The sequence below is a fragment of the Thermobia domestica genome, chromosome 8, assembly GCF_964235325.1.
Source record: "Thermobia domestica chromosome 8, izTheDome1.hap1.1, whole genome shotgun sequence".
NCBI lineage: Eukaryota > Metazoa > Arthropoda > Insecta > Zygentoma > Lepismatidae > Thermobia > Thermobia domestica.
The window spans coordinates 260106677-260133203 of NC_137461.1; the positions used below are offsets into that span (position 1 = coordinate 260106677).

General features: G+C 34.4%; 1 protein-coding gene across 2 annotated transcripts in view; it reads left to right on the top strand.

Moving 5' to 3' along the window:
• The window catches only part of kto (mediator complex subunit kohtalo), a 212389-nt gene that overhangs the window by 110653 nt on the left and 75209 nt on the right, over positions 1–26527 (top strand). For both annotated transcript variants that reach the window (XM_081769676.1, XM_081769675.1), the window contains exons 18-25: positions 191–291; positions 4669–4798; positions 11089–11544; positions 15396–15521; positions 17162–17236; positions 19468–19578; positions 22201–22322; positions 25684–25832. In XM_081769676.1, coding sequence (XP_081625802.1) covers positions 191–291; positions 4669–4798; positions 11089–11544; positions 15396–15521; positions 17162–17236; positions 19468–19578; positions 22201–22322; positions 25684–25832 — 1270 coding nt within the window. The remainder of the gene's footprint in view (positions 1–190; positions 292–4668; positions 4799–11088; positions 11545–15395; positions 15522–17161; positions 17237–19467; positions 19579–22200; positions 22323–25683; positions 25833–26527) is intronic.

Below are 26527 nucleotides of genomic sequence, written 5' to 3' on the forward strand. Positions count from 1 at the left end.
CTTGAAAAATATTATGTGCGAAAATTTGTGACTATTGTGTATTGGCTTAAATATCTATTGAAACAATAGTCTAATGGCTGTAAACAGAGAAGATACCACTAAATCTATCTTGCAACTGAAATGAACTACTGATTTTAAAGGAATTTTCACACAACTAATTACATTTTATTTATTTATTTATTTTTTGTAGGTAGTTCAAATTATCTTCCAGTTCAAGAACATATAGCATTCCTGTTTGATCTAATGGAACTAGCCTTAAATATCTATGGTCTCATTGATGTTTGTATCCAGGTAAGTCCTCAGTTATGCAGTAGTGTTTTCTAGTAGATTGATGTGTGTATATATATGTATATAAAATATAAATCAGCGTAGATTATTTTGACTTCGCAAAGAAACCAGCAGCTACAAGAATACGGCTCTGCAAATATTGTGTTGGTCAAAGCTGTTATCAGGAAAACAAGCAATCCTCTTTCGACTATTGAAAGTAATACTACAAATATTTAGAAATATATTAAGAAAGAAAATGTGTCGTGTATTTGTTGGGGAAAGGTAAACTCTTCTGCTTACAAACATATATACAATATACATTGGCAGGGGAAATTTTCGAGTGCTGCAAACTGCATTCTTCCTTTAAGCCAGTGCTAGGGTGAGTTTGATTTTAAATTAAATTTGAGTCACATTCAATGTAGGGTGATCCAAGAGTTAAAAACCTAAATTGAGAATTTTTGTTGTTGGTCGTGTGATGCTACTTTATTATTATACTTTAATTTAATAATTTCCATTGTTTGATACACTTTCATTTGATAATTTGCGTTCTTTGTCTTCTTACTTTCCTTTAATAATGTGCATTGTGTATACGTTAATAATTTTTATTGTTCGTTGCAATTTCATTTAATAATTTCTTTGCATTATTTGATATACTTTTATTTAATAATTTTTATTGCTATACTCTCATTTAATAATTTGTATTGTTATACTCTCATTTAAAAATTTGCATTATTTGTTACGTAAAAACTAGACTTTGGCTAGCTGAGGGCCCCCAGACCCCCGCGTTTGCTTGGCCTGCGGCCTCGTACATCTCATCCCATAATCCCACGGAATTTCAAATTTCTTTTCCTATTTCAACTATCTAAAAGATAAGATTTTGTATCCCAAGAAAACTCCCATTTAAATAACATGGCAATTTATTCATCCCCCCCTTAAAACCCCTTAAAAACTTAACATATTCACTTTCGGCAACTTTCCTGTGGGTTACTCCTGAAAGGCTACAATTATGCCAAAATTTTCATCATTCTAATCCTGCCGGAAGTGTCTTAACATTTTGGGGTGTAGAAGTTGACCCATAGAAATAACGAGGGAAAGATTTTTCAGTTCCCTATAAAACCACTCTACAGTTGGAAATTTCTGTTTTTGAAGATTTGCTTAAGTAACGCTAACGAAAACGTACAAGCATACCAAATTTCATTTTTTTTTTTTTTTTTCAATTCTAAGTACCTAAAACATGATATTATAGGTCCAAGAACAAAATAAATAAATAAATAACATGGGGAATTTCTTCATCTCCCCTTTAGATCCCTTAAAATTAAAAAATATTCACTTTTGTAAATTTTCCTGTATGTTAGTCCTGAAAAGCTACAATCATGTCAAATTTCAACTTTCCACGTCAACTGGAAGTGCCCGTTATTTTATGTCAGTTCATGTAGTTTTATGTATAGTTCGGATTTAAAGAGTTAATAATTGAAAAAATAAAATAAAATAGAAAAATTCATAGAAAAGAGAACAGAAAATAAAAAATTCACAGAAAGGAAAAAAAAATGACAGAAAGGGAAATTAGAAGACTTCAAAAATTTTCTCTCTTTCTCGGAAGCTGACTTAATATCATAACATAGACATTGACATTACAGTTAATCAGTTGTTTAATGTGTAATGATATTTGTATGCGTATGTTTTTCAGGGAAACCCTCTGGTGAAGAAACATAACTTTAGAGTTTCAGAGGATTTTAAAATTATTTTAGCAATAGACACAATATATACGTAATAATAAGTATGAAGTGAATAGGGTTTTTAGAACTATACGTATATATAAACATGTTGACCATGTGCACGAATCGAGATCATGTATATTCTATAGGCCTGTGTTGAAATTACCCAGAGCAACACAGTCGCAAATAAAGCACAATTTAGTACACCATAGATATATTTTCAGACATATATTGTTGTAACATCTGGTATTGCCTTAGTAATACATTACCATGTTAGTGTTCTGTTAGTGTGTTTTACTTCTTCACAGAAGTAAAAGAAACTTTAAAATATATCTAAATGAGCTATGTAAGATTACATGTTAGTTGTAAAGTGTCTTACTGCCGAGTGCTAGAACTGCGTTAATGAGCATGGTGCGACTGCTAGTTTTGGCCTCTTGCCAGGGGCGCCCGAAGAAAATTTTGTAGAGGGGGCCCATCCCCACGGTTGCGATATTACGTCTGGTATTTCTGGTATTTAATATGCGTAGTTTGCTATATTACGTATACATTTTTGTGAGCCAGAGGGGGGCTCGGGCCCCACCCTGCGCTGCCCATGCCTCTTGCGCATACTCAATGTAACGTCAGAGCCAAGCACAAAAAAGGAATAACATATAGACTTCGAGTGGTTGAATCATACATGCTCCTTGCTGAAGAAGCTAAGCATAATCCGTCTGTTCTCCTACCGGAAAGCAAAATACTTAACAAAGCAAAATAAATGTTTATTGAAACTAAGGGATGTCTTGACTTGCTACTAGCTATTTGAAATTACGCATAAACGCACATTGAATAAAATAGTGCCTAAAGTAACCAGAAATTGAGAGTTCACCACAAGTGTCACCGCCAAAGTGACCTGTTACACTTTTCATTATACATCTAACATGGTCAATAAAGCTTTGATACGTAAGTTGGTGAGCACATTTTCAGTTAGTTAACGTTCAGCTAGACCAGTGATCGCCAAACCGTCGATCACGAGCTACTAGTAGTTCGCGGGGACATTTTCGGTAAATCGCGTTAACGCTCCAGTTGACTTAACATTGATTCCTCCACTGAACTGACACTAATGACAGGGGACGTTGGCGCCAACAATTACTTGTTTTTTCCCGCGAAAGTGCCATTCTCAGCCTCATCTAGCAGTTGATTGTATACGCGTGGGACTATGTAAGTTTTTCGTGTGTATATTAAAGACATTTACTAAACGCTATGTTTTTCGTGTGTATATTAAAGACATTTACTAAACGCTATGTTTTTCGTGTGTATATTAAAGACATTTACTAAACGCTATGTTTTTCGTGTGTATATTAAAGACATTTACTAAACGCTATGTTTTTCGTGTGTGTATTAAAGACATTTACTAAACGCTATGTTTTTCGTGTGTATATTGAAGACATTTACTAAACGCTATGTTTTTCGTGTGTATATTAAAGACATTTACTAAACGCTATGTTTTTCGTGTGTATATTAAAGACATTTACTAAACGCTATGTTTTTCGTGTGTATATTAAAGACATTTACTAAACGCTATGTTTTTCGTGTGTATATTAAAGACATTTACTAAACGTTATGTTTTTCGTGTGTATATTAAAGACATTTACTAAACGTTATGTTTTTCGTGTGTATATTAAAGACATTTACTAAACGTTATGTTTTTCGTGTGTATATTAGACATTTACTAAACGCTATGTTTTTCGTGTGTATATTAGATATTTACTAAACGTTATGTTTTTCGTGTGTATATTAGACATTTACTAAACGCTATGTTTTTCGTGTGTATATTAGACATTTACTAAACGCTATGTTTTTCGTGTGTATATTAGACATTTACTAAACGCTATGTTTTTCGTGTGTATATTAGACATTTACTAAACGTTATGTTTTTCGTGTGTATATTAGACATTTACTAAACGCTATGTTTTTCGTGTGTATATTAGACATTTACTAAACGTTATGTTTTTCGTGTGTATATTAGACATTTACTAAACGTTATGTTTTTCGTGTGTATATTAGACATTTACTAAACGTTATGTTTTTCGTGTGTATATTAGACATTTACTAAACGCTATGTTTTTCGTGTGTATATTAGACATTTACTAAACGCTATGTTTTTCGTGTGTATATTAGACATTTACTAACTTGGATAGTTTGATTTCATATTCACTAGAAATGTAAGCTTATAGGCAATAAACAAATGTAAGATTTTTTTTAAGTTGGTAGTTCTTTTGGTAGCTCATAGTAGAATTTAAAAACGGTACGGTAGGTCAAAAGCTTCATATGTTTGGCGTCCACTGTTCTAGACCAATTTTACTGGTAAAATAATAACATAAAAGAATCGTGCTTTTATAGTACACAATATGATAGTTTCATTCCATGACACTCAGTTATATTTATCAGTTTTATAACTGTATTTTCATCATTATTTTCGAAATGTGCTATAGTTAGAAATAGACGTACTTACTGCTTCATACATTCAAACCAAGCTTGACCTTATATTTACGGTCAAGTTACGATTTTCATCTTTTCATTGAAATAAAGGATTGAAGTTCGACTTGGAATGTAAGGTAAAGTGTGTTTTGAATGTACAGAGTGATGAGCACACTTATTCCTTGTGTTTATGTATTTTTCAATTTAAATGGGTTTCTTTTCGTTGTAGATTCTAAAGGAGCTACCGGAAGTGGAAGCACAGCTGGCAGCTAAGAATTCAGGATTAGTTCGAAGTTATACTACCTCATTGAGTCTGTATACTGTTGGTGTCCTTAGGCGATATCATTGTTGTTTGTTATGTAAGTATTTTATTGTACTAATAATAATTCTAAGAAAGTTGCAAATACGCATAATTCAAGTAAGAAAAATGACAAACTGTTAATATGAATATTATCAATGTCTATGGAAGTTGTTTGAAATACAGTAATTAAGCTAACATTCGTAGGTACTAGTTTCTCGTGAACCATCATAGCCCTAACCGATTTTTTTTTTTTTTTTAATTTTATCTTTATCATCTCAGAGGAAGTTCTTTGTTAGAAGTCGAAATATTAGGAATTATTTTACAATAGTGCATTTGACACTAATAAGTGCTCTTTTGTCGTAATTGGAAACTATAAATGTAAACATAATTCCTGTAAAATCCAGTTACTTTGAGTTTATTTTCAAGTAAATACAAAATGTACGTAATGTTTAATTACATTAGATCCTGTAACTATATAACTAGGGAAAGGGTCCCAAGCCCCGGACGGCACTCAGCTGCAGACACTAAGTAGTTCTACCTATTCTTGATACATAGCAAAAGGTATCTGTTATCGGTAATATAAACTGATCGCATAGACACCATAAGAAGAAGCATTTAGCTTTCAGTCCGAGTGGAGCGTTGTAATAAGCAAAAGTGTACTTCTTAGTCAGAGTTCAACTGTGTTTTTTGGCGGGCAGCAAACTCTGTGCGCGTTGTAAACTTACTGGTAAGCATTTTATTTTAATGTTATTTTAAATATTAAGGTAGGGATATCTTGTGTGTTGATACATACTGCAAAGGTTAAATTATTCTTATGCGAATATTTTATAACATTGTTTGTGGTTATATACGTTGCGCCTAGCCCCGGACATCCCCGAATGTTCTTAGATTGGAAATATAGTGGCGTATATAATTAATTATTATTTATATAACATCGAATAATCATATAATATTAAATCGTTTAAAATTATTTAAAGGTAAGGTGCCACTGACTACAAACAGAGGTCCATGGGGCGAAGAATCTGAAGAATGCTGTTAATCAGACAATTAGTGGAAAATTAAGAATCTGAGAAGCAGCTTCTAAGATTGATATTCCCAGAAGTTCACTGCATGATAAATTGATAAGAAATGGAACAGAAGTCATCCTCGAACCAAAGTTACGTTTTTAGCAGATTTTCATGGGAATTGAAGAGCAAATTGTTCGATACATCGAAGAGCTGGACAATCGTTTGATGCCTCTCACACGTAAAGAATTTCTTAGGCTTGCATATGACCTAGCTGAGGAACTCAAACTGGAGCACAGACTTAATAATAAAGCTAAGAAAACTGCAGGAAAGCATTTCTAAAGTATGGAACAGGCTACTTCAGATGTAGAATCAAGTGCTTAATCTGTGGAGAGGAATTCAAAGAAGATTGGATTCAGTGTTCAATCTGCAAGGACTGGACTCATGAGACATGTGTAGAAATCGATCCAAGCAACCCCTACTACAGCTGTGACGTATGTATTGAGACATGTGGATAGAAACCAACAATCAAGCAAATTGTCCGGGGCTACCTCCCCAGTTTCGAATTCAAGACATTACCTCACATCCAATGTCAAGTGTGTTGTATCTCTTTGTTTATAGCTTCTGGCCACACAAAGTAGTAAAACAGTGTGGAATACTATTGTGCTTCACTATGTGTATTATCATATATTACGAGTAAAAGGTTTTCCAAAAAAAGCTTTGTTTTCCATTTGTGTCCGGGGCTGGGGACCCTTCCCCTAACACTGGTGGTAAAAATAGTATAGAATGGTACAACAAAGATGGTAGTATGTCAGATTATGTGTGATATTGGAGGAAATAGCCGACTTTATATCACACCAATCCCTGTATAAGTGCAAATTCCATGTTGTACAGAGTGAAAAATTGTATTATTGACCGGGATTCCAACCCAGGTCTCCAGCTTTCCGTGCTGATGCGTTAACCACTACGCTGTCCAGTCCACTCTTTGACTAGCTCTACATTCTGTACCTCTTGAAGTCGGTGCTTAGCCATTCAGAATACGTGGACTGTACCACAACTCCTGTTGTGCTTAGACAATCCAGTTTCTACACTACATTACCTCTAACAGTTGAATTATTGCGATATAAAATCCGTTATTATATTCATCTATCAGTATAGTACTCCAGATTAAGTTTAAAGAGTATATTTTTGTTGGCTTGTGCAAAATTAAAAGAATTGAGTGACACGTAATAGACTTTAAAGAACCAATACATTTTATTATACATAAACTTTCGTTTTCTACATATTTGTTTCAGAATCATCCTTACTTTCACCACTAATTTTTTTACGGATTTTAGTGAATAACTTAAAAGACAATGAAAAATATCAAAAATGTACAAATTAAGCCAGATAGTATCTTAACGAAACGCTATTAAACTAAAAATATTACCTACTAATCTGAATAATGTACGATGTTTCGAATGATGTTTCTCCGATGTTTCGAATGACTTTATGCTCAAGGTCACAAGGCTTAAATCGTTATTTTTATAGAGTCTTCACATTATTCTTGTACAGGATCCGGCAAAAAGACCTCCCGTATTTGGAGAGGGTGCCGTGTGAGTTGTGGTGAGGATACGGCGACGGAGGGGGGTATCGATCGGTAGTGATATATGTGCCACTTTTAGTAGTCACAATGGCGTGGCGCGGTAAGTATCGTCGTTTGTTGTGGAGAAGTCTATTTCTAATGGTAGTTCTGTGATTACTATTCAGCGGTCATTTCGCATTAGGTTTAGACTTGCCGACACGATTCTGTTCCGGATAGAAAAACTATTCACGTTTGGGTATCAAACTTTAGGACAGCAGGTTCTGTAATTTAAAATTAAATAATAATAATAATAATAATAATAATAATAATAATAATAATAATAATAATAATAATAATAATAATAAAGCTACCTCGGACCTTAACAACGCCGGAAAATGCGGTACGTGTGAGAACGTCCATCCAACATTCTCCAAAGCGTTCAGCATTTAAACGGGTCGGTCAGGCGATTTTTTTTTCTCAGTGCAGAATCTGTTTCTCTAAAGCTTGATTCCGAAACTTGAATAGTTTTTTCTATCCGGAACAGAATCATGTCGGCCATGTCCGAACTGAATGCGAAATGCTCGGTGAGTAGTAATCACAGATCTACCTTTACGAATATACTAATCCACAACAAACGACAATACTTACCGCGTCGCGACATTGCGACTACTGAAAATGGCTCATATACCACTATCGATCGGTATACCCCCCTCCGCCGCCGTATCTCCACCTCAACTCACATAGAGCCCTCTTCAGGGAGGTTTTTTTGCCGGACTCTGTATTTCAATAGTGATATAACAGTGCACACACAATGAATTGAAACAGTCGTCTGGAGTGGATAATGTTGTCACTTTTAACAAATAAGAATTTCTAAAACAAAAGTACAGGTTTTGTTAATAGCTAGTGCATTAGTTTTTTTAAATTTACAAACATAAATGTCAGTTATGTGTTTAAGTTAACATACCTATTAGGACAGGTAAACAAACTACAAGTATAGCTAAATATGTGCCACTGCTGAAATATAAGAACAATGTGAAGATTCTACTAAAATAACAACTTAAGTCGTGTGACTTTGAAAAAGAAAAGAATGCTTGAACAGTGCATTCGAAATATCGGAGAGAAAAAACAATTCAACTGGAAGGGGCACATCCGCTATTCTGTATTGTTTTTAGAATGTTGAAAGCGTTGCTTACCAACTCTAAAACGAAACAGCATGGTGACACCATAGGAGAATGTTTATACGTGAATTTACTTCGGTGGAATTAACCCAAACGTGGGATGGATCCATGTGGATTTTCCTTTTAATTTTAGTTCCATTTTCGTCCTCATTCCTTCAAAAACCCGAAGACGAACCACATGTAATTTCGAAACGTCGTTATTACTTGAAAAAATATAGAACTGTAAGTGTAAGGTTGATTCTATATTTGATTACAAGATACTACTAATAACAACGATCAATATAACTTAAGTGTATCGACGGACATAGAGAGAAGCGAGAAATTAATAATATGTAATTTATGGTACGTATCTAGAATGCTTCTTTACAGAATACACACAGTATACACTTCTAAGAAATATATAGTATATTACTTCATGAAACTTAGAGGAAAAGAAAATTCCCAAAAATATTGCGGAATAAGCTTCTTAACAAAGGAATTATTCCAATAATTTCAATAACTAAAAGGGATTATCATCTTAAGGAAGGTACAAAACTCTAAATTATGATTAAGTGTAGGAATAATAAAGTGGAAATTTATTCAAAAACTGAACATGGTGCAAGAAGAAAAGTAAAAAGAAGTTGTGGCGGGAAGAAAGAAGTTTTGCAAAGTAATGTTAAGATTTCGGAAAGAGAATATATGTAAAACTTTTGAAAAATTGTTAATGAAACTCGGCCAGCTTTTGTTGAGATCTTTGTAACCTTCAAAGATTCTCTCCCTTCAGTAGTTCCTTTCTATTTGGTATTGTTTCTGTATTTCTGATAATAATTGTTCAGTTTTCTTTTTGTGCTGTGTTATTTTATTTTTACGTTTAGTCTATTTTTTTTAAATCTATTTATCTATTTTCCTTGTATTTTTACTCCTAAAAACTGCAGCTGCTTTTAGTTCCTGAAATTACTGAAGAACTTTCTTTTCTGTTGTCACCAAATGAAATAATAGGATAATTGAATACATATTGACACTAATAACAGTTTTCACTCACCTGAAATGTCCGAGTGAAAGAAGTCGCGGACTAGATAAATTCTCAGTATCATCAGTGCACTATTTAAAAAAGAAAGAAAAAAAATGCTCAAAGAACATATTTTTGCAAGATATTCTTGGTAAAACTAATGGCTATGAGTTTATCAAGAATTTTTCTGTAGTGTCCTACTTATGAAAAGAATAGTTCTGTTTCTAGTGTCTATATTTAAAGTCAGTAAACGTCGACTTATTATGTATCTGTCCAAAAGCACAAAATCTTTCACTTTAGGCCTGAATAGTATAGGATCAGTGAGGGTAATTATGAGATACCCCTTACTGATCTTCAACCACTGTAGGTAAATACAAATTATGAGCACAAGCATTTAGTAACATCCTTCACAATGCTCTGTCTACATTTTTAAGTTTCAATTTACAAAAGTTTGGATGTACCAATTTTTTTAAACGACTCATTAAAAAGAAAAAAAGTTTTGAAATTTGGAATCCTATCATTAACTTTTATATCTACTCGTGCAGTAATATCACTGTTGTAAAACCAATGGGTGTTCGTGGAAGCCTGGTAGGTCAGCAGTTATAGGTTAAGTTGAGTTTGTCTCTTGGGCTTTCGTTTCAGAGTTACAAATTTTTGTTGTTGTATCTCATTTTGCTTATATGGAGGGTAATTATGAGACGCATACTACATTAATGTATTTGAGAAATATCTGGAATCTGTCTCTGTATCCTAGTATGTTAAGTTTCAAAAAAGTTGTATTCTGTAGTTTAGGCAGACCTATAATCTTGTTTCTTAGTAACTTTCAAAATTGTAGAACTACATTATTTTGTTGAAAATAGCCTACGCTGCATATCGATATACTAAAACATAAAGAAACAGAAGTAGCCTAAGTTGATTTTTAGTAACTTGTGTAAATTTGTTTCATAAGCCTGTTTTGTAGCCTGAAGCTATCTAATATAGGCTATTAGCCTATAGACCTATTATAGTCAACTCACAAAAATGTTAGAATAACATCAGTAGATATTTTCACTTTCTTTCTTATTATTTTCTTGTAACTCAGCCAGACATTTATATATCTTTAATAACAAAGACTTTTGTCTCACAATTGGACTCCATACCTCAATATCACACACAGAAAGCTGGGCCAACGGGTGTCTCATAATTACCTCCCGGTGTCTCTACCTTTCTGGAGAGAAGTTATGAGACACAGCACAAATTTGACATTTACTCATCAATTTATGAAATGGCAGGAAATTTCTTGGCAGCAAATTTTTACTCTATTGGCACCATAAACTGCTGCCTAGGTTAACCGTTTTAAAAACTACTGTAAGTTGAGTAACGTGGAAAAGTTGTGAACTCATAATTACCCTCACTGACCTTATATGTAACTTTAACCAACGTTTGTAAAACAGTTACAACTGGAATCTTATGTCCACTGTTATGTTCATTCCAAATTCTCTGCACAAACATATTAAAATCGTTCCACACTGTTTGTTACCAGGAAGCGTATTAAAAACTGTTCTATTCTGTGGAATTGTAAGCGTGCATTTTGTTTTGGTTGTATTATTTTAGTTTTTTAAAATTTCTTTACAGTATCACCAGAGCAAACTTCGGCAGTGTTTGAGGGGCTTTGTCGTGTGGTGAAACATGTGACAAATCCGGGAGATTGCAGTTCCGCGGAAAGGTGTATTCTTGCTTATCTGTATGACTTGTACACTGCATGCAGCTTCTTGAAATCAAAACATTATGAACCATTCTCAAACGCTTATCCGAAGATTCGTGCTGCATTGTATTCGTCAGTTCAACCATCACATTCGAATCAGGTGTTTAATTCCCAGTTCATGAGTGACATAGTGAGTAATCCTCGTCGGAAAGTGGAGCCTCAAATGGCAAGACCGCTTGCAGAATCTCCAAGCAATAGATACAGTTTTGTGTGCAATGCTATAATAGCTGTGTGTAGTGAGACGGACAATGATAGACTGAATGATTTGGCGATATTATGTGCTGAACTAACGGCATGTTGTAATGCTTTATCTGCTGAATGGCTAGGTAAGTGCAAGTTTCATTTCTAAGCTACCTACGTGATAAATGTAATAATTCTAGAAGTGGACATTGTATGTAATACAGATCAAGTCAGTAAAAAGTTCGTATATGTACGAGGGTTGTTTGAAAAGTTCGTGGTTTAAGTACAGGATTAAGTATTATTGCTAATATTAGAAGGATTCAAAAATCACTTCGGAGAAAGTTACCTATCGTGTGGCCTTTTCAGAATTATGCTGTCATATTCTGTCAATAGATGATACTGGTCATATGAATCCCAATAAGTTATTGTTCGCGAAACCGAAGATAATTTTGAAGTAGACTGTTAAATTGAAAAATATGTATGACGCGCTCATACAATTGTGAATTGTGGTAAAGATAAAATAAAAAGTCAGACTTCACTATTTAGATGGGTAAGACAGCGTGAATGTTTTGATTATTTTTTGTCATTGACGATTTTGTCTTTATCTGCAGTCATAAGTGGAAGAGAGAAAAGAATAAAGAGTGTTTCATAGCGTTTTATAGGTAATAAACATGTTGAGATTATAACATTTATGTGCGAATGGTAGTCTAAAATAGCATTTATTACATGGAATATTTTTATATTAAAACTATTGTATATCATTTATAAGATCCAAACTAATACCTAGATGACTAAAGCTTTTACGTAGGTATTTTTTAACAAGATACACGTTTACCAGCGAGATTTCAAGTTCCATACTGATGAACGGGCCATTGGGGTCCCGAAAGCGTATGTGAAAAATATGTTTCACCAAATGTTTTAAGATAAGAAGTTTGATCTTTTTTAATAATACCCAGGTGATTATTACTTACTCCATTAGAAATGAGTAAGGTATGCTATAGTCTTAAACTAGTTTGCTTAAAAATGTATTTGTTTTCTAAAGGTTGGCCACTTTGCAATCAATGAAACCGCATAACCACCGTTTTCTTGCGAGTGCGAGGGTAACACCTGCCCTAGTAGTGAGAGGTATTTGCACAACTTCTATATCACACACAATTGCTAGGATAAATAAAAGGTCAAAGGAAATAAATATCATAATAGAAGTATAACTTACAATAAATAATACAAAAAAAGAAGAAAAAAGTTGTTACAATTTGAAAAATTACAAGGAGCTGAGGGTTCTGATCTTTGTTAGAAAAGAACGGAGGGAAAATGTTATTTACGCTGGCCAGTAGAGCATTATTGTTGCTGTCTGAGATTCCCTTCGGCTTCCGTCCGTATGGTCTGGTCCAATCGTCTTTACAAGCTGCCTCATGATTGTCTCCTACTCGGCACTGTTTCAGAGATCTCCACTGACCAAAGAACACCACGCAAAAGAGGGAGAATACTTGTGGTTCCGCAGGAACACATTGATCTCTTCTGCTGCCGCCTGCTGGTTATTCCTGGAGTCGACAAAACAGTCGATCGCCCTCGGAAGTCCGACCGCAAGCGATGGTGGCCAAGATAGACAGGTTTCGTTGCATAATAAATTACCAAAAAATAGTGAAAACATAATGACACACACTAAAAAGTACATTGCAAGCCCTTTCATTAAAATGTCCTATCAAATAAGGAGAGGAAAAAGTGGGACACGGACAAAATCTCGCGGCCGAAACATCGCCGCCCAAAACCTCGCGGGACAAAATATCGCCGTGCCAAAACCTCGCATGGCCAAAACCTCGCCGCCCAAAACCTCGCCGTCCAAAAACTCGCGGGACAAAAATCTCGCCAGGCCAAAACCTCGCCGCCCAAAATCTCGCCGGGCCAAAACCTCGCCGCGAATGAAACTTTTCTTTAAAAATTACCCAATGAGTTTCTTAATATGCAATTCCACATTACAAATACTAATAATAATAAGATACAAACCATCGTGTGCGTGGGCTTTCTCGGGTTATTCCCGTTTCCTTCCACTTTCTTTATTCGATCATTTTCTTCACCCTGGTCATCTACGTCTCCTTTAACCTACAGGACATAATCAAGGGAAGTCGTAAAAACTCATATATACTATTATTTCATACTTTCATAAATATTATTAGATTTTTGTTTGGATGTTCCAAAGTTCACGAAACTACTTTCCTTATGCAGACTTTCTTTCCCTATAACCAGTTTAAAAACATCCTGTCGCCCTACCTTCACATTGAAATCCTCTAATGCAGAAATAAAATTTTCATATGGTATCGCGGGACTTGGTCAAATACCCGTGATACTTCTTCTGAAACAGCGTCTTTTATACCGTCATCCTTATCGTATGTTGGAACATTTACATTTTGGTCAGGCGAGATTTTGGGTATGGCGATATTTTGGGGCGCGAGGTTTTGGAAGACGAGGTTTTGGCAAGGCGAGATTTTGTCCCGCGAGGTTTTGGGCGGCGAGGTTTTGGCCAGGCGAGATTTTGTCCCGCGAGGTTTTGGGCGGCGAGGTTTCGGCCCGGCGAGGTTTTGGCCAGGCGAGGTTTCGGCCCGGCGAGAATTTGGGCCGCGAGGTTGTCGCCGCGAGGTTTTGTACCCAAACCGGAAAAAGTAAAGCGAAGATTTAAAAAAAAAAAAAAAAAAAAGAGAGAGAGAGAGAGAAGTAGCTGTAAAATGTCCAGGCGGCCGCCGGAATTTCCTCTTGGCCACTCCCTGAAATTATCATTGCGAGCAGAAGCTATTGGATTGTCAGTCTACGATTTATCTCAAAACACGGAATGTAAAGTCGTTAATAAAACCTGCATCATGAAGGGGGGAAATTATCGATCAAATTTAGTTTAGTTAAGTTTGTTCGTATGTTTGTTAAAAATTAGCGTTCCTTTTCAGCACCAGAGGCTGTATAAGACTAGAATCTGTAGTTAGAGCCGGAATACGAACTACGTAGTGCGTTCAGTGCTGTCCCACAGGAAATCAAATCCTGACTATGTTCACCAGTGGCGTGTGCACTAGCCACCTAGATCAGCGACGAGGAATACTTTTGTAAAGGATTCATATAATGTATTCATATGCTTTGTGTTTTTGTTTGTAGAATTTGAGTCAAGTGTTCCTTCCAGCACCGAGGCCATATAACACATGGACCTAAACCTTAACGTAGATTCCAAACTAAGTAATCGTAAATCGCGCCATTGTCTAACCATATGACCACGAAAAAGTATTTGTGTTTTCATTTTTGTAGTTCAAGTGGTAGAGCGTTGGATTCGCATTCAGGAGGTCATGGGTTCGATTACCGCTGCCGACCATCCTTGACGGGTTTTCCAGGGTTTTCCTCAGTCCTACCAAGCAAATGCCGGGATGGTACCTACTAAACACACCCTGGCCGATACCTTTCCATTGTTATTAAATATCCAGTATAAAATGTCCTGAGCTATATCGTGATTGTTAAATAAATAAATAAAATAATTACTTATGTTTTATGTTTAGTTATTCTAAATGCATTTCCTTATGCCATGATTTCATGAAGAGTACCATAAAATTTTTACTGTTTTGGATGAACTCTGAAAACAAAGTAAATTTTGTGTTTTATTGAATATCTTATGAACTTAGAAAAATTTTAGGAAGGTTTAAGTAGTAGAGAACAAGAATTTTTGAACGGCCCCTAAATCTAGTTTTTGTATTTTCTACGGAATAAGCATATACTGAGTTAACTGATAGTTTGAGTTTGGCAACACCATATGTAGTTCTCCAGATATAAGGCGTAAAAAAATTTTTGATTGGAATATATTGGATCTTTTGATCCAAAAATAAGAGTTAGTTTTTTCCTATCTTTTTTATGACATAAGTTGATGAAACTATTACTAGGGGAATAAATGGTGTCCTGGTTGTTATTCATAAATTACAGTAATCACTTATTGAGGTTGTATATTTGATTATATATTTTCTTTATTTTCAAGGTGCTCTTATTGCACTGTGTTGTTCGTCAAACATCACTTCGTGTTTCAGCGAAGTTTTAACTCAGGTTGACGTACAAGATCTCACAATTCATAATGCATTGGCTGTATTCACGTCTGTGCTGATTGGTAAGTACGGTGTTATGATTAAGTTTTTCTGATATGTTTTGAGTTAGTTACAGCAAAACTGAATTTTTCTGTTTTCACACATATGGCTAGAGATACAAGGGCTTTATAGAAGTGCTTTTAAAATTATTTATTGTACGGTTTATATCTCTTCTTTTTTTTTTTTTTTTCTAATCTCTTCAAAAATTTTAATTTAAACGAAGGAACTTTCTTTTATGTTTCTTTTCTTCCCATAAAAAGAAAAAAACAATTACTGCATTCTAGAGGAAGATGATAACATATTTTCAATAATAATAATAATAATAAAATCCTTCTATAAATAAGAAAGGAAAAAGCAAATCATCGTGGACATAGTGACGTTTTCAGTTACAAGTAAGTAGGTTGTAGTTTCATGACATGTATACTGTAGTGTATTTCAGTTTAACGTCCCACGTTTATACCCTTTAGATTAAGGGAGACGATGATTAAGATAAGTAAATCATAATTTAAGAAGTTGATGAAATGGGGAAGTGGGAGAAAACGGGAGAACCCCGAGAAAACCCACGGACACGATATTTTCCACCACAAACTTACTTCGCCGGGGATCGAACCAGGAACACCCATACCAGAAGTTAGTGCTCTTCCACTGAGTCATCGTGGCCCCTGTGACGTATATAGCAGGTAGAGTAATGTTAACGACAATAATTCTTAGTCGGAAGGCTGATAGTACCTTGAAAATGTAACTTAAATCTCGCCTTTGAGATTTTGATTCAGAATAAGCATCAGTAACTGTGTAACGTTTATATTCTGTTTCGGTATTACATTAACAATTTTGAGTATAGGCTAAAGTTTCAATTAGTCGTATTTTTTCAAGAACTAAATCTACATTCTGTGTAGCATCACTTATCGCACAAGTACTTATACTGCATTTAGAGGTTTAACAATTCAACAGGAAGGAAAGTGTTTTTAACGCTATTGCTGAAGTTTCTGTTTCAAGTATATTGGTAAAAAAAGAACTTTAGTTTTTAATTCGAAAGAAAAAATAATATAGTTATATAAACAAAGAAACGTATGCTATCGCGGTAGGCTTATAACATGCTGGAAATGGCTCTTCATTTTTTCTGACTGTGTAAACAGAACTCAGATGTGAGTCTTCGGACCGAATGTTTTAGAGCTTGCAGAAAAGCATGCATGAACAGAGAATGTAATAGAAAACAATACAATACACGAGATCCAATTTGCAAATACACATAAGCATGAGTATTCCTCGTAGTAATTAGCTGATACATGTATGATATTCTTCTTTTCGGTTATCACCATTATCGATACTCAAGCGAATATTATTAAAGGTATTTAAGCTCTTTGTTGATGAACTCAATATTTTTTATTTATATACTGCAGAAGACAAATAACGTTTATAATCTTTCATCATATATAATAAAAATATATATATCAAATTAGTATTTCTTCCGTGCTTTGCGGAATAAACTCGCCACCGGTGTGTTGAATAATTTTGAAACCAGAATATTTTGCTACTTTTATGTGTTTAAAAAAATAGTATAAAAGAATGATATAGAAAGTTCATCTGCTATGTAGTTTTTTTTTTTTTTTTTTTTCTAGTGTTTATGTCGTGTATTCTTGACTGGTTTTTCCTTTTCTTTCAGCACGACATTGCTTCTCTCTAGAGAACTTTGTTGAACACGTTGCCTTACCATCGTTAGTTAAGGCGTATAACGAAGGTAAGTTAAACATTAACATCTATTTAATACGTACTTTTATCTGCAATACATCTCTCAGTAATGTAAGTTAGTTTTGAAAGATATGATTTATTAGATTATTACTGTGCCTTAAAATCTGGACTTCAGTTTTCAAGTATTCGAACTGTCATGGATTTTTGTGTATGTGTTGCTCGTTTATATGAAAGATAAATTTTCTTTTATATCTGTTGAAACACTACAGCAGATACCTATTATCAGATGTTTTGTAGGTTGGTCTCCATTTGGCTGGGATCAGTGACTTGGTTCTGTAATCCAGCTTTTTAGAGGTGAAAGAATATGGTGAGAAATGGCCTATACAGTGAGGATTGATCTTCTATGATAGTCTGTGCATTTGCTTCTGCGCCGGTTCAAACCCGGTCGTAATTAATAGTTGCTTCACGTCCTTATCCTCCGTCTTGCATAAAGAGAAAAACATAAACTCTAAACTAAAACTCGATAACCGGTTAGGTTATTTATTTATTTAATTTAATTTAATTAATTAAGATACGTCGTTTCAGAAGAGGCATTAAGTTCTGAGGGTTCTATTCAATTTAGAGTTCAGTTTAGGATTACTTCAATATTTTTGTGATTGTACAATGATACAATGTTTTATATTTATATATGTATTATTTCTTAATCGGTTCGTTCTCTCTCTCTCTCTCTCTTTTTTCTTTTTTTTCTTTTCATGTGTTAATGCACTATTATTAAATTTTGAGATTTCGTTTGCGCAGGCTGAGAGGTCCTTTCTGACATCTGCCGGTTTCGGTTTCTAAACTTGACGGGTCCGCAGCCAAATTTGTAATCCCACTTAAGTAGGCAATGAATGACATTCTTGGTTAATTTTGATCCAGGTTAGTGGAGCACTTCCGGAAGAAAGAAATTCACAGATAAAAAGTTCATATATAGATAGATGATATGGTCAAAGGGTATAGTGCTTTGCCGCAAGACTCACCATAATACGTGAAAAGGAATAATAGGTTTATAGGTATTGGTAGTCTGCATTTTAAATTATAACAGTAGTGATATGTACTGGGATACGTAATTTGTTGTGGAAAGCCCTGGAACTTCCTGAAAACGTCGTGGAAAAAGTTAAGATTTTGCACTGCAGGTTCTGTACTTATATCTGTATTAACGTGTTTTTATACATTAACACGTTGACTGTCATGTGTGTGGAATCCATACACGCAGCTCTCCCGTGCAGCACCGCGTGTGTAATTTTCCATACACAAACAATATATTGCACTTCTGTAGCGTTCGTTCTATAGGTGTACATACATATGGCGTAGAAGTCAAAATTTAATGTCCACACCGCGTTTATGCAAAACCATACACAAAGAAAATTATATATTCATGGGACTAAAATAAAGGCAAAATCAAAGTATTACTCTTTGGTGGCCTGTTGCCCATGGCGTACAGGCGATAACGGCCATCATATGTGGTGGCAGTCGAAGATATTAAGTATCCAAGAGGGACTAAATAATAGTGAATATATGCCTATTTTTTCTGCAATCATATCTATGGACAAAGAAATAAGAGTTTCTGAAAAAGAGAGAAAGAAGGATGCTCAGGACCCTTGAAAAACGGTTGCATTTCCAAGGTAACCATATTTGTATATCAGAAGTAAAGTGTACTGGATCACTTTTTTTTTTTTAGTTTGTGAGTTACTGTGCTTCAGCATATTTTCAGTGGCAGGAGATAGTACAAACTATGAAGATTGTAGTTGAATATATATATATATATATATATATATATATATATATATATATATATATATATATATATATATAAAAAGCTAGAGTCGCATCTGTGTTAAAGGAATGAATTGTTCGTAAGTAAGGAAAGTACGTTCATTCCAACCAAACGTTGTCTTCGTATAGTTACCTCTAGATATAATATGTCCGGTTTCCATAATATATTTTGTTCCATTCTTAACTTTTGTAAACGAATATCAGTAATCAGTTTATGTTAAAAATGTCATAACTATCAACTACATATAGCGGAGAACAATGGTAAAACTATACTCAATAATAATTATTGTTGCTATCACTGTATATTGGGACTAGAAATATCTGGTCTTTTGGGATTTTAAAATATTTTTGCATACACTGCAACTATAATTGACTTTCGAGTCACAGATACAGTTGTAAACATGTATCATTATTGCTTTGACTATTAAAGTAAAATTTATTTATTGGGTTGTTCTTGATTGCTAGGTCGTGGTGAAGCAGATCCGGAGACTAAAGCAGGTGCACGTTTGACGTGTCATCTCCTACTCCGGTTGTTTAAAACCGTTGAAACACCCCAACCTGCATTATATTCTGTAGGTAAGTCAGTTCTATTTTCATATTTTAATCCGTCTATTGTGTTCATTAGGATACATTCATTATGGGCTGAGTTTGTTGGGAGAAAGAGAAGACTTCTGAGTGGTTGAGTTACTCACTTGCTTCGATGCACCAGTAGTGAAGTCCCTCATTCTCGAAAGAATCGAATTATTTAACCAATATAAAGCTAAGATCCCGCAGTTCAAATATGCACTGAATTCTAAGTTCATTATAATACGAAACTTTTGAAAGAAATATGTTTAAATATATTACATACATACATTACATACATTAAGAAATCAGACGTTAACTGTGCTTGGCAGCACCTCTTTGAAATAAAATATATGAACGAACCTTCTCTAAAGAATCTAGCTCCTTCACCGAATGCAAAGCCACAAATCTCAACTACATAAACTGCTTGAATAATAAACAAGGGAGTTAGTCAGAGGTAGTCATAGACGCTAGAGGCTACATTCATTTAAGGTTGGTTTAAAGGGACAAGTTTTGCCGATAGATGTCACTACAGTCTTCCTATCTCTCCCATGTATTTTTTACCTTTTATGAAAATTTACATTTTTTTTTTTTTTATAAATTTCAACCTAGAGACTTCAAATTTTTAGAGAAGGAACTTCATAACCTATTAAAGGGAACAAACCGTGCCGATTTTTTATTTAGAATTTTCTTCATTGTTGAAATGGCTTGATTGTTGAAATGGATATCCAAATCTTTAACGATGAAGCTGTTTCAACAATGAAGAAAATTCTAAATCTTCCCTACATGGGAGAGATAGAAAGACTGTAGTGACATCTATCGCCAAACCTTGTCCCTTTACACTAACCTTAATTGATCAAGACGTCGTCAATATGGTATTAAAATTTTGAGATTCTTCAATTCTCATTCTGTTAAGTTATTCCATTTATTTGCTGTGTAAAATATTAAGATAAGAAGTTCATAACAATGCAGAGGTCTTCCTTGAGATAGGCTATCCTTCAGTAATTAATTTGGTTCTTACATATTTCATGCTGTTGTTTATAATCATGTAAATTTTGTTTATGCGATTACAAAATAAAATCTTGTATTAGCTAGAACAAGTTTAAATCGACCCTTCTCTTTTGAAATGAATTGTATAATTTAATATTAAAAAAGATGATTTTACTTTCATTCCTACCTTAGCAACTAATTGAGTACACTATACTACAAATTGAAGGGTAAGGGAAAAAAAGAAGGAATGTCACAAAACTGCATTTTCGAGAAAACGGCGTTTTAATATTTAAAACAGCGTAAAAAGAATAGGGTTAGTCAATTTTTTTGCACCTTTTTACATGGACATTTCTACATCTAGGCATGCATGGCATATACAGTTAAATAGTACCAAGAGTCACCAACAGATAGGACAAAGCACCCGAAAAAGTACATACATGGACATTTCTTGTTTTTTCCCCTTACCCTTCAATTGTACTCACATATACTTTTACCTAATCATTTTATTAAGTTACGAAACATAACATTTTACCTTGACAATTGTTAATAGTCGTAGTAAACGTTGGGTTGATCAGAAATTGACGACGTTTGATTGTAAATGACAACTCTTGTGTTCGTACAAAATGCATCTGGACTGAAATGAGTAATTTTCTACAACCACTCTCTGATCCTAATATTCCCTTTTTTTTCATAGTTTTTTTTTTCTAGGGAATAAACATTGTAGTAATAAAACATAGGCTACTAACATTAATGCATGCGTCTTAGCAGTTAATACGATAACACTTCTGTCAGGTGACACACAGGTTTTTCACCGATTGTTAAAGATCATCATAAAGAGAAATTTGCAAAATCTACTAAAACCTTTCTTTTCGGTTTGCTTACTTAATCCTTTTAACTCCCCCTTCCCCCAAGCGAACGACATTACTCTATGGTTGTTTTGAATAAGCACTTCGTCAAAAGTAACAATAAGCAAAATATTTTTTCGACTTTTTTTTTTTTTTTTTTTTTTTTTTTTTTTTTTTTTTTTTTGAAACTGGAGAGAGTCAAACATACGTGTTCCAGTAGTATTTTTGTGTGAGGCTTAAGTCATGAACATCTATTATTTACACTTACGCCTGTTGACGTAAAAATATTCGCAATATGATTATAATTACAGAAATTTAATAAGTTGGTAACTTAATCCAGTAACAGTCACTTCATCATTATATTCAAACCGAAGCAATCTAATTTGGGGCACTTCGTGAGTTCACATCCCTCTTCCTACAGGTGATACGATGTGAAACAAGCGCTGGAACTGGTTGTACTAGAATATCAAATTACCACTGATACTAGGAACTATGGTGGGACAGGTATATTCCCGTGGTGGCGAAAGACTTCGAATTGAAATGTTCGTATAGTATTACTTTTATCGCTGCACTCACTAGTTAGTTCAATATATTGCCAAAAGAGTCGAGACATGCGCCGCCCTGCGACTAAATTATGAGCTTCGTTCATGGAATACTTTTCCATCGAAGTTGATAGTGATATTTTAATTGTTTAGCCGATTAATATTAAGATAAGTAACAATTTAGGGCATAGTGTAATTATAAATTAATGTCCTGTAGTGATTGTGGTAGCTTGTTTAAAACTATTTTTTCTCCTCAGGTACATCTCCGCATCCGTTACCAAACAAGCAAGGTTTTAGTGTTAAACTCAGTTGTGACAGGCATTTGCTAGCTGCTGCACATAACATTATAAAAGTTGGTGCTGTAGTAGCTGTGCTTAAGGTAAGAATCTGTAGAATAATACGTCACGTGCATTTGAAATTGTAAAGGAGTAAAGTATATTAGTTTAAAAATTTTGTTCTGTCATAAAATAATATCTTGAAACTCTAAATCATTTGATATATGAACAGTGTTCTATTATTGCTATAAAATGTAATGTAAACAGTAGATATATAATCAGATTAGTTTGCTTCGAAGTGCCTTTCCCCTGTTCTTAGCTGAGGAACCAAGGCGAAAACAGCAACTAACCTGTGTGAAAACAATAAACTAAAACATAAACAACGAATAAACTTATCTATCTATCTATCTATATCTATATATCGATATATATATATATATATATATATATATATATATATATATATATATATATATATATATATAAAAACAGGAATAAATATGATACAATGATCTTACAGACCGAAATAACTGTGTTAATAATTCAGTAGACACTTTTGTATAAAACATCTTTATTGTATGTTTGTAGTTCCATTCAGCTTGGTAAGAACATTTAAATCTGAAATTGCGTTCTGTTATCTTCATTGTAGCACTTCTATCACAACAAGTCAGCACATACACATGCAGTTTTTCGTGTTGAATTACACGTAGTCCGGTGAATCGGACAGTTTAGGACATGGTTGTGTTGCATTATGTGCTACGATTGCATAATATAATACAGTTAACATTGAATATAACAACATGAGTTTCTGCGATACTTCGTCTATTGCTGCAAATATTGAGTGGAGTCAACTGATTCCTGCTTAGTACAACATTAACAGATGTATCAAACTCGTATATAGTAAAGAAAAATCTTTAATATAGGCTTGGTTGAGGGTCAAATACTTAAATCGTTCCCAGCCTTCGATGTGTGCTACTGATATTAAACATCTCGTTTATAACAACACTTTTTTTTAAAAAAAGAAATCCCTTTGGTGTTATAATTAAATTCATCATAGTAATCAGATATTGATTTGTAATATAGTAAAGCATAAGAAGTTACTATTATACGCAGAGAATCAATTAAGTAACATACGAATAATGCACCTGATGATCCTCAAAGTGAACGTATTGATAAACAACACAGTACAGAATACACAATGAAGATGTCAATTGTATGGTGAAAGAAAAAAAAAACTATATCTATTTTTCTTTATCAGTTCCCATGTTACTAGTCTTCCTCACTTTTTTCTAACCGAAACTAACTTTTAATTACTGAGAATGTCAGCAGAAGAGCAGAAGAAAATCTTAGTATTGGTCAGAACTTTGATTTCGAGGAGTATCAGGGACATTAATAAGTTTATATTATGTTTAAATTGTTGGGAAAAGAAAAGTAATTTGATCCTATTCAACTTGTAATGTACTTATTGTTAATGCGAACTAGAAAACACGTACCGTACATGCGCATGTACAACATGCGCCTGGAAAACCCTTAAATTGGAACACCGTTTTACGCCTGATCATGTGCTCATGTTTTTTAAAAACATTGCGTGTTCAGTCCCTGGAAACGGAAAAACACAGGTAAACAAGGAAGAAGTGAACACCTGGTTTGTACCTGGAAAACACATGTTTTGTACCTATAACCGAACGCAACATCTGTGGACTGCATGTTTTGCAACTGATCTTAACGTGTTTTCTCTTCAACAGCAACGTGATCATCCGCTGAACATTGCATGTAAAAGGAAGAAGACCAGTGCTATTCTAGTATTGTTCGAGAGCACTGAACATGCAATGTACAGGGATCGCAAACATGCAGTGAAAGGGGAACTGAAAATAGGCGGTTCAGACGATACGAACACTACATTTAACTTACATTTCTGAGGGTAGAAGAACGAGACACTGGAATTTTGCTGTATAGATTTTGGCGGCCATTCAACATCAAATTTCAAGATGGCGGCTATTATTTCAAAATGGCAAGCATCTACGCTACAGGGCGCAGTTTTTGGTCTTTTATCTTTGAGGGTAAAAACACGAGACACCCGAAATTTGCTGTATAGTTTTTGGTGGCTATCCGACTTAAAATTTCAAGATGGCAGCCATTATTTCAAACTAGCGGGCATCTACACTATAGGGCACAATTTTCGGTTTTTTAACCTGTCCCTGGTCTTTAGACCTACTAGCTATTTTCCATTTTGTGGTAATTATAAAATGTGTACACTGCTGAATGAAACTTGAGTTCGAAATTTTGCTGAAGGAATAAGAATCAAGACTGAATTTCTAGCAGCACAGTGTTTCTAAACATACCAGTAGCTGCTGCTGGTCCAGGAAAATATAAATTCGCACCTGCAAATTTCTGCCCACACAGTGAGCCTTCCAATATTGTCGAGATTAGTCTGTTTTGCTGGAAATTCAAGAATTCATTCGAAAGCAACATGTAGCTGGACACTGCATGTACATGATGTTGATACAAGCAACATACACCTAATAACAAGACAGCTTCCTTTTTTTTTTTTTTTTTTTTTTTTTTTTTTTTTTTTAATGAGAAACCCATCTGAAAATGGCCTTTTCTCGGATTTAAAACATTCTGTCTACCGGGCATGTTTCTTTTATATTTCAGACAGTGTACTGTTTCTCTGTAACCTGCAAATACATGCTGTCACTACATACCATGTAAAGTTCATGTTTATACAACCCTTTTCTGCTAAAACAAACCCCTGGTTTCCGTATTAAAAACATACCATGTACCAGACATGTAAACGACAAACTCCTGCTAGATGAACAATTCTCTGGAACCTGCATGAACATTCGGCAATACAGGTAAAAGCAGCTCATGTTCACAGTAGATTTCTTTTGAAATTCAGGATAGCTGAAAATCACGTTATAAAACGGAACACATTATATGTATTATGCAGAAAATTTTCGTTCAACATTTAAAATACCGGCTTGCCTGGAACGCAAATGTATATGTTTACAATATCGGTGGAGTACAGTGTATGTGTTGGTACCGTTACATACGCAGACACGTTTTCACTAAACACCACATGGTACACATGAACTTACATTCGCTGATCTGCACATGTCTGCAGCGCGCAACATTTTCTTCTGAACATTGCATGTACATGCGCGTCGCACAGGTACTGATCAGTCAATGTACAGTGCACACATGTGATTTAATGTCAGGACAAGAATTATTACATTCAAAAACAGGTGTTATTTCCCGGATAAGTGCCTGTTTCTGTTCTAAACCATTTACTTTACACGTAACACCTGTAGCACATGAGCAAAACATGCGAAAACAGGCACTGTACATTGCCTGTTTTCTCAAAAGTTTTCATGAGGGTAATGTACTTATTGTTAATGCGAACTAGCTTTAGTCGTGGAAATCAATTAGATAGTTATTTAGACATGTAATCTCTCTTCTTTGTAGGCGATTTTGGTTGTGGGAGATGCTACAGCTCGCGATACCAAATCAAAGAAAGACACCGCAAAAGGCAGTGCTGGAGAGCTAAGTATTAGCCACATTTTGGGAACAAGTGACCTTCTTGGTGGTGGAGATGACCCGCTCTTAGACTTGGGGTAAGAAACTTATCTATACATCATAAGTAAACTAATGTATACGCCAGAAAATAGTAGTGTGGCTACTGATACTGAAAATGCTATGGAAATTATTGTGTAACTGGAGAAATGTACAAAAAATTCTTCTGAGACCCTTCAAACTGGCAACCTCATCATGGGGTATAGGTGTTGATAGGGCTAACTGTCCAATTCAACGAAACTAGCTAATTCGAGAAGGAAATTACATAATGTTTATAAAATGTTAACTTTTAACTAAGTTATGGAGTTTGTATTCATTTAGTGGAATGTCAAGATTGTAGCACATCTAAATGTGTAAGTATGAACGTTATGTATATTATTCTTCGATATTTGAAATTCGTCTTCCACTTAACAGTGTTTCTTTACCAAATCTAGTACAAATGTTAATATATATATATATATATATACAGACTGTTCCATAATTCGTGTTATTTTCTACAGCGCTGGGAGAAGATGAAGTATATACACTATTAATGTAAAATTTGGCACTCTTATTGAGAAATATCTGAATTTTTCGAATTTCTAGAGAAAATAAGAGAAAATTGCTGTTTAGCCCCCCTTTTAGGGGTGTAAACACGAAAGTTCATTTTCCTTATGGGAGATTCAATGTTAAATTTTAGAAGCAGTTTTCTCCAATAATTATTTGTGAAGATTTTGGAGCAAATGACTTGTATTTG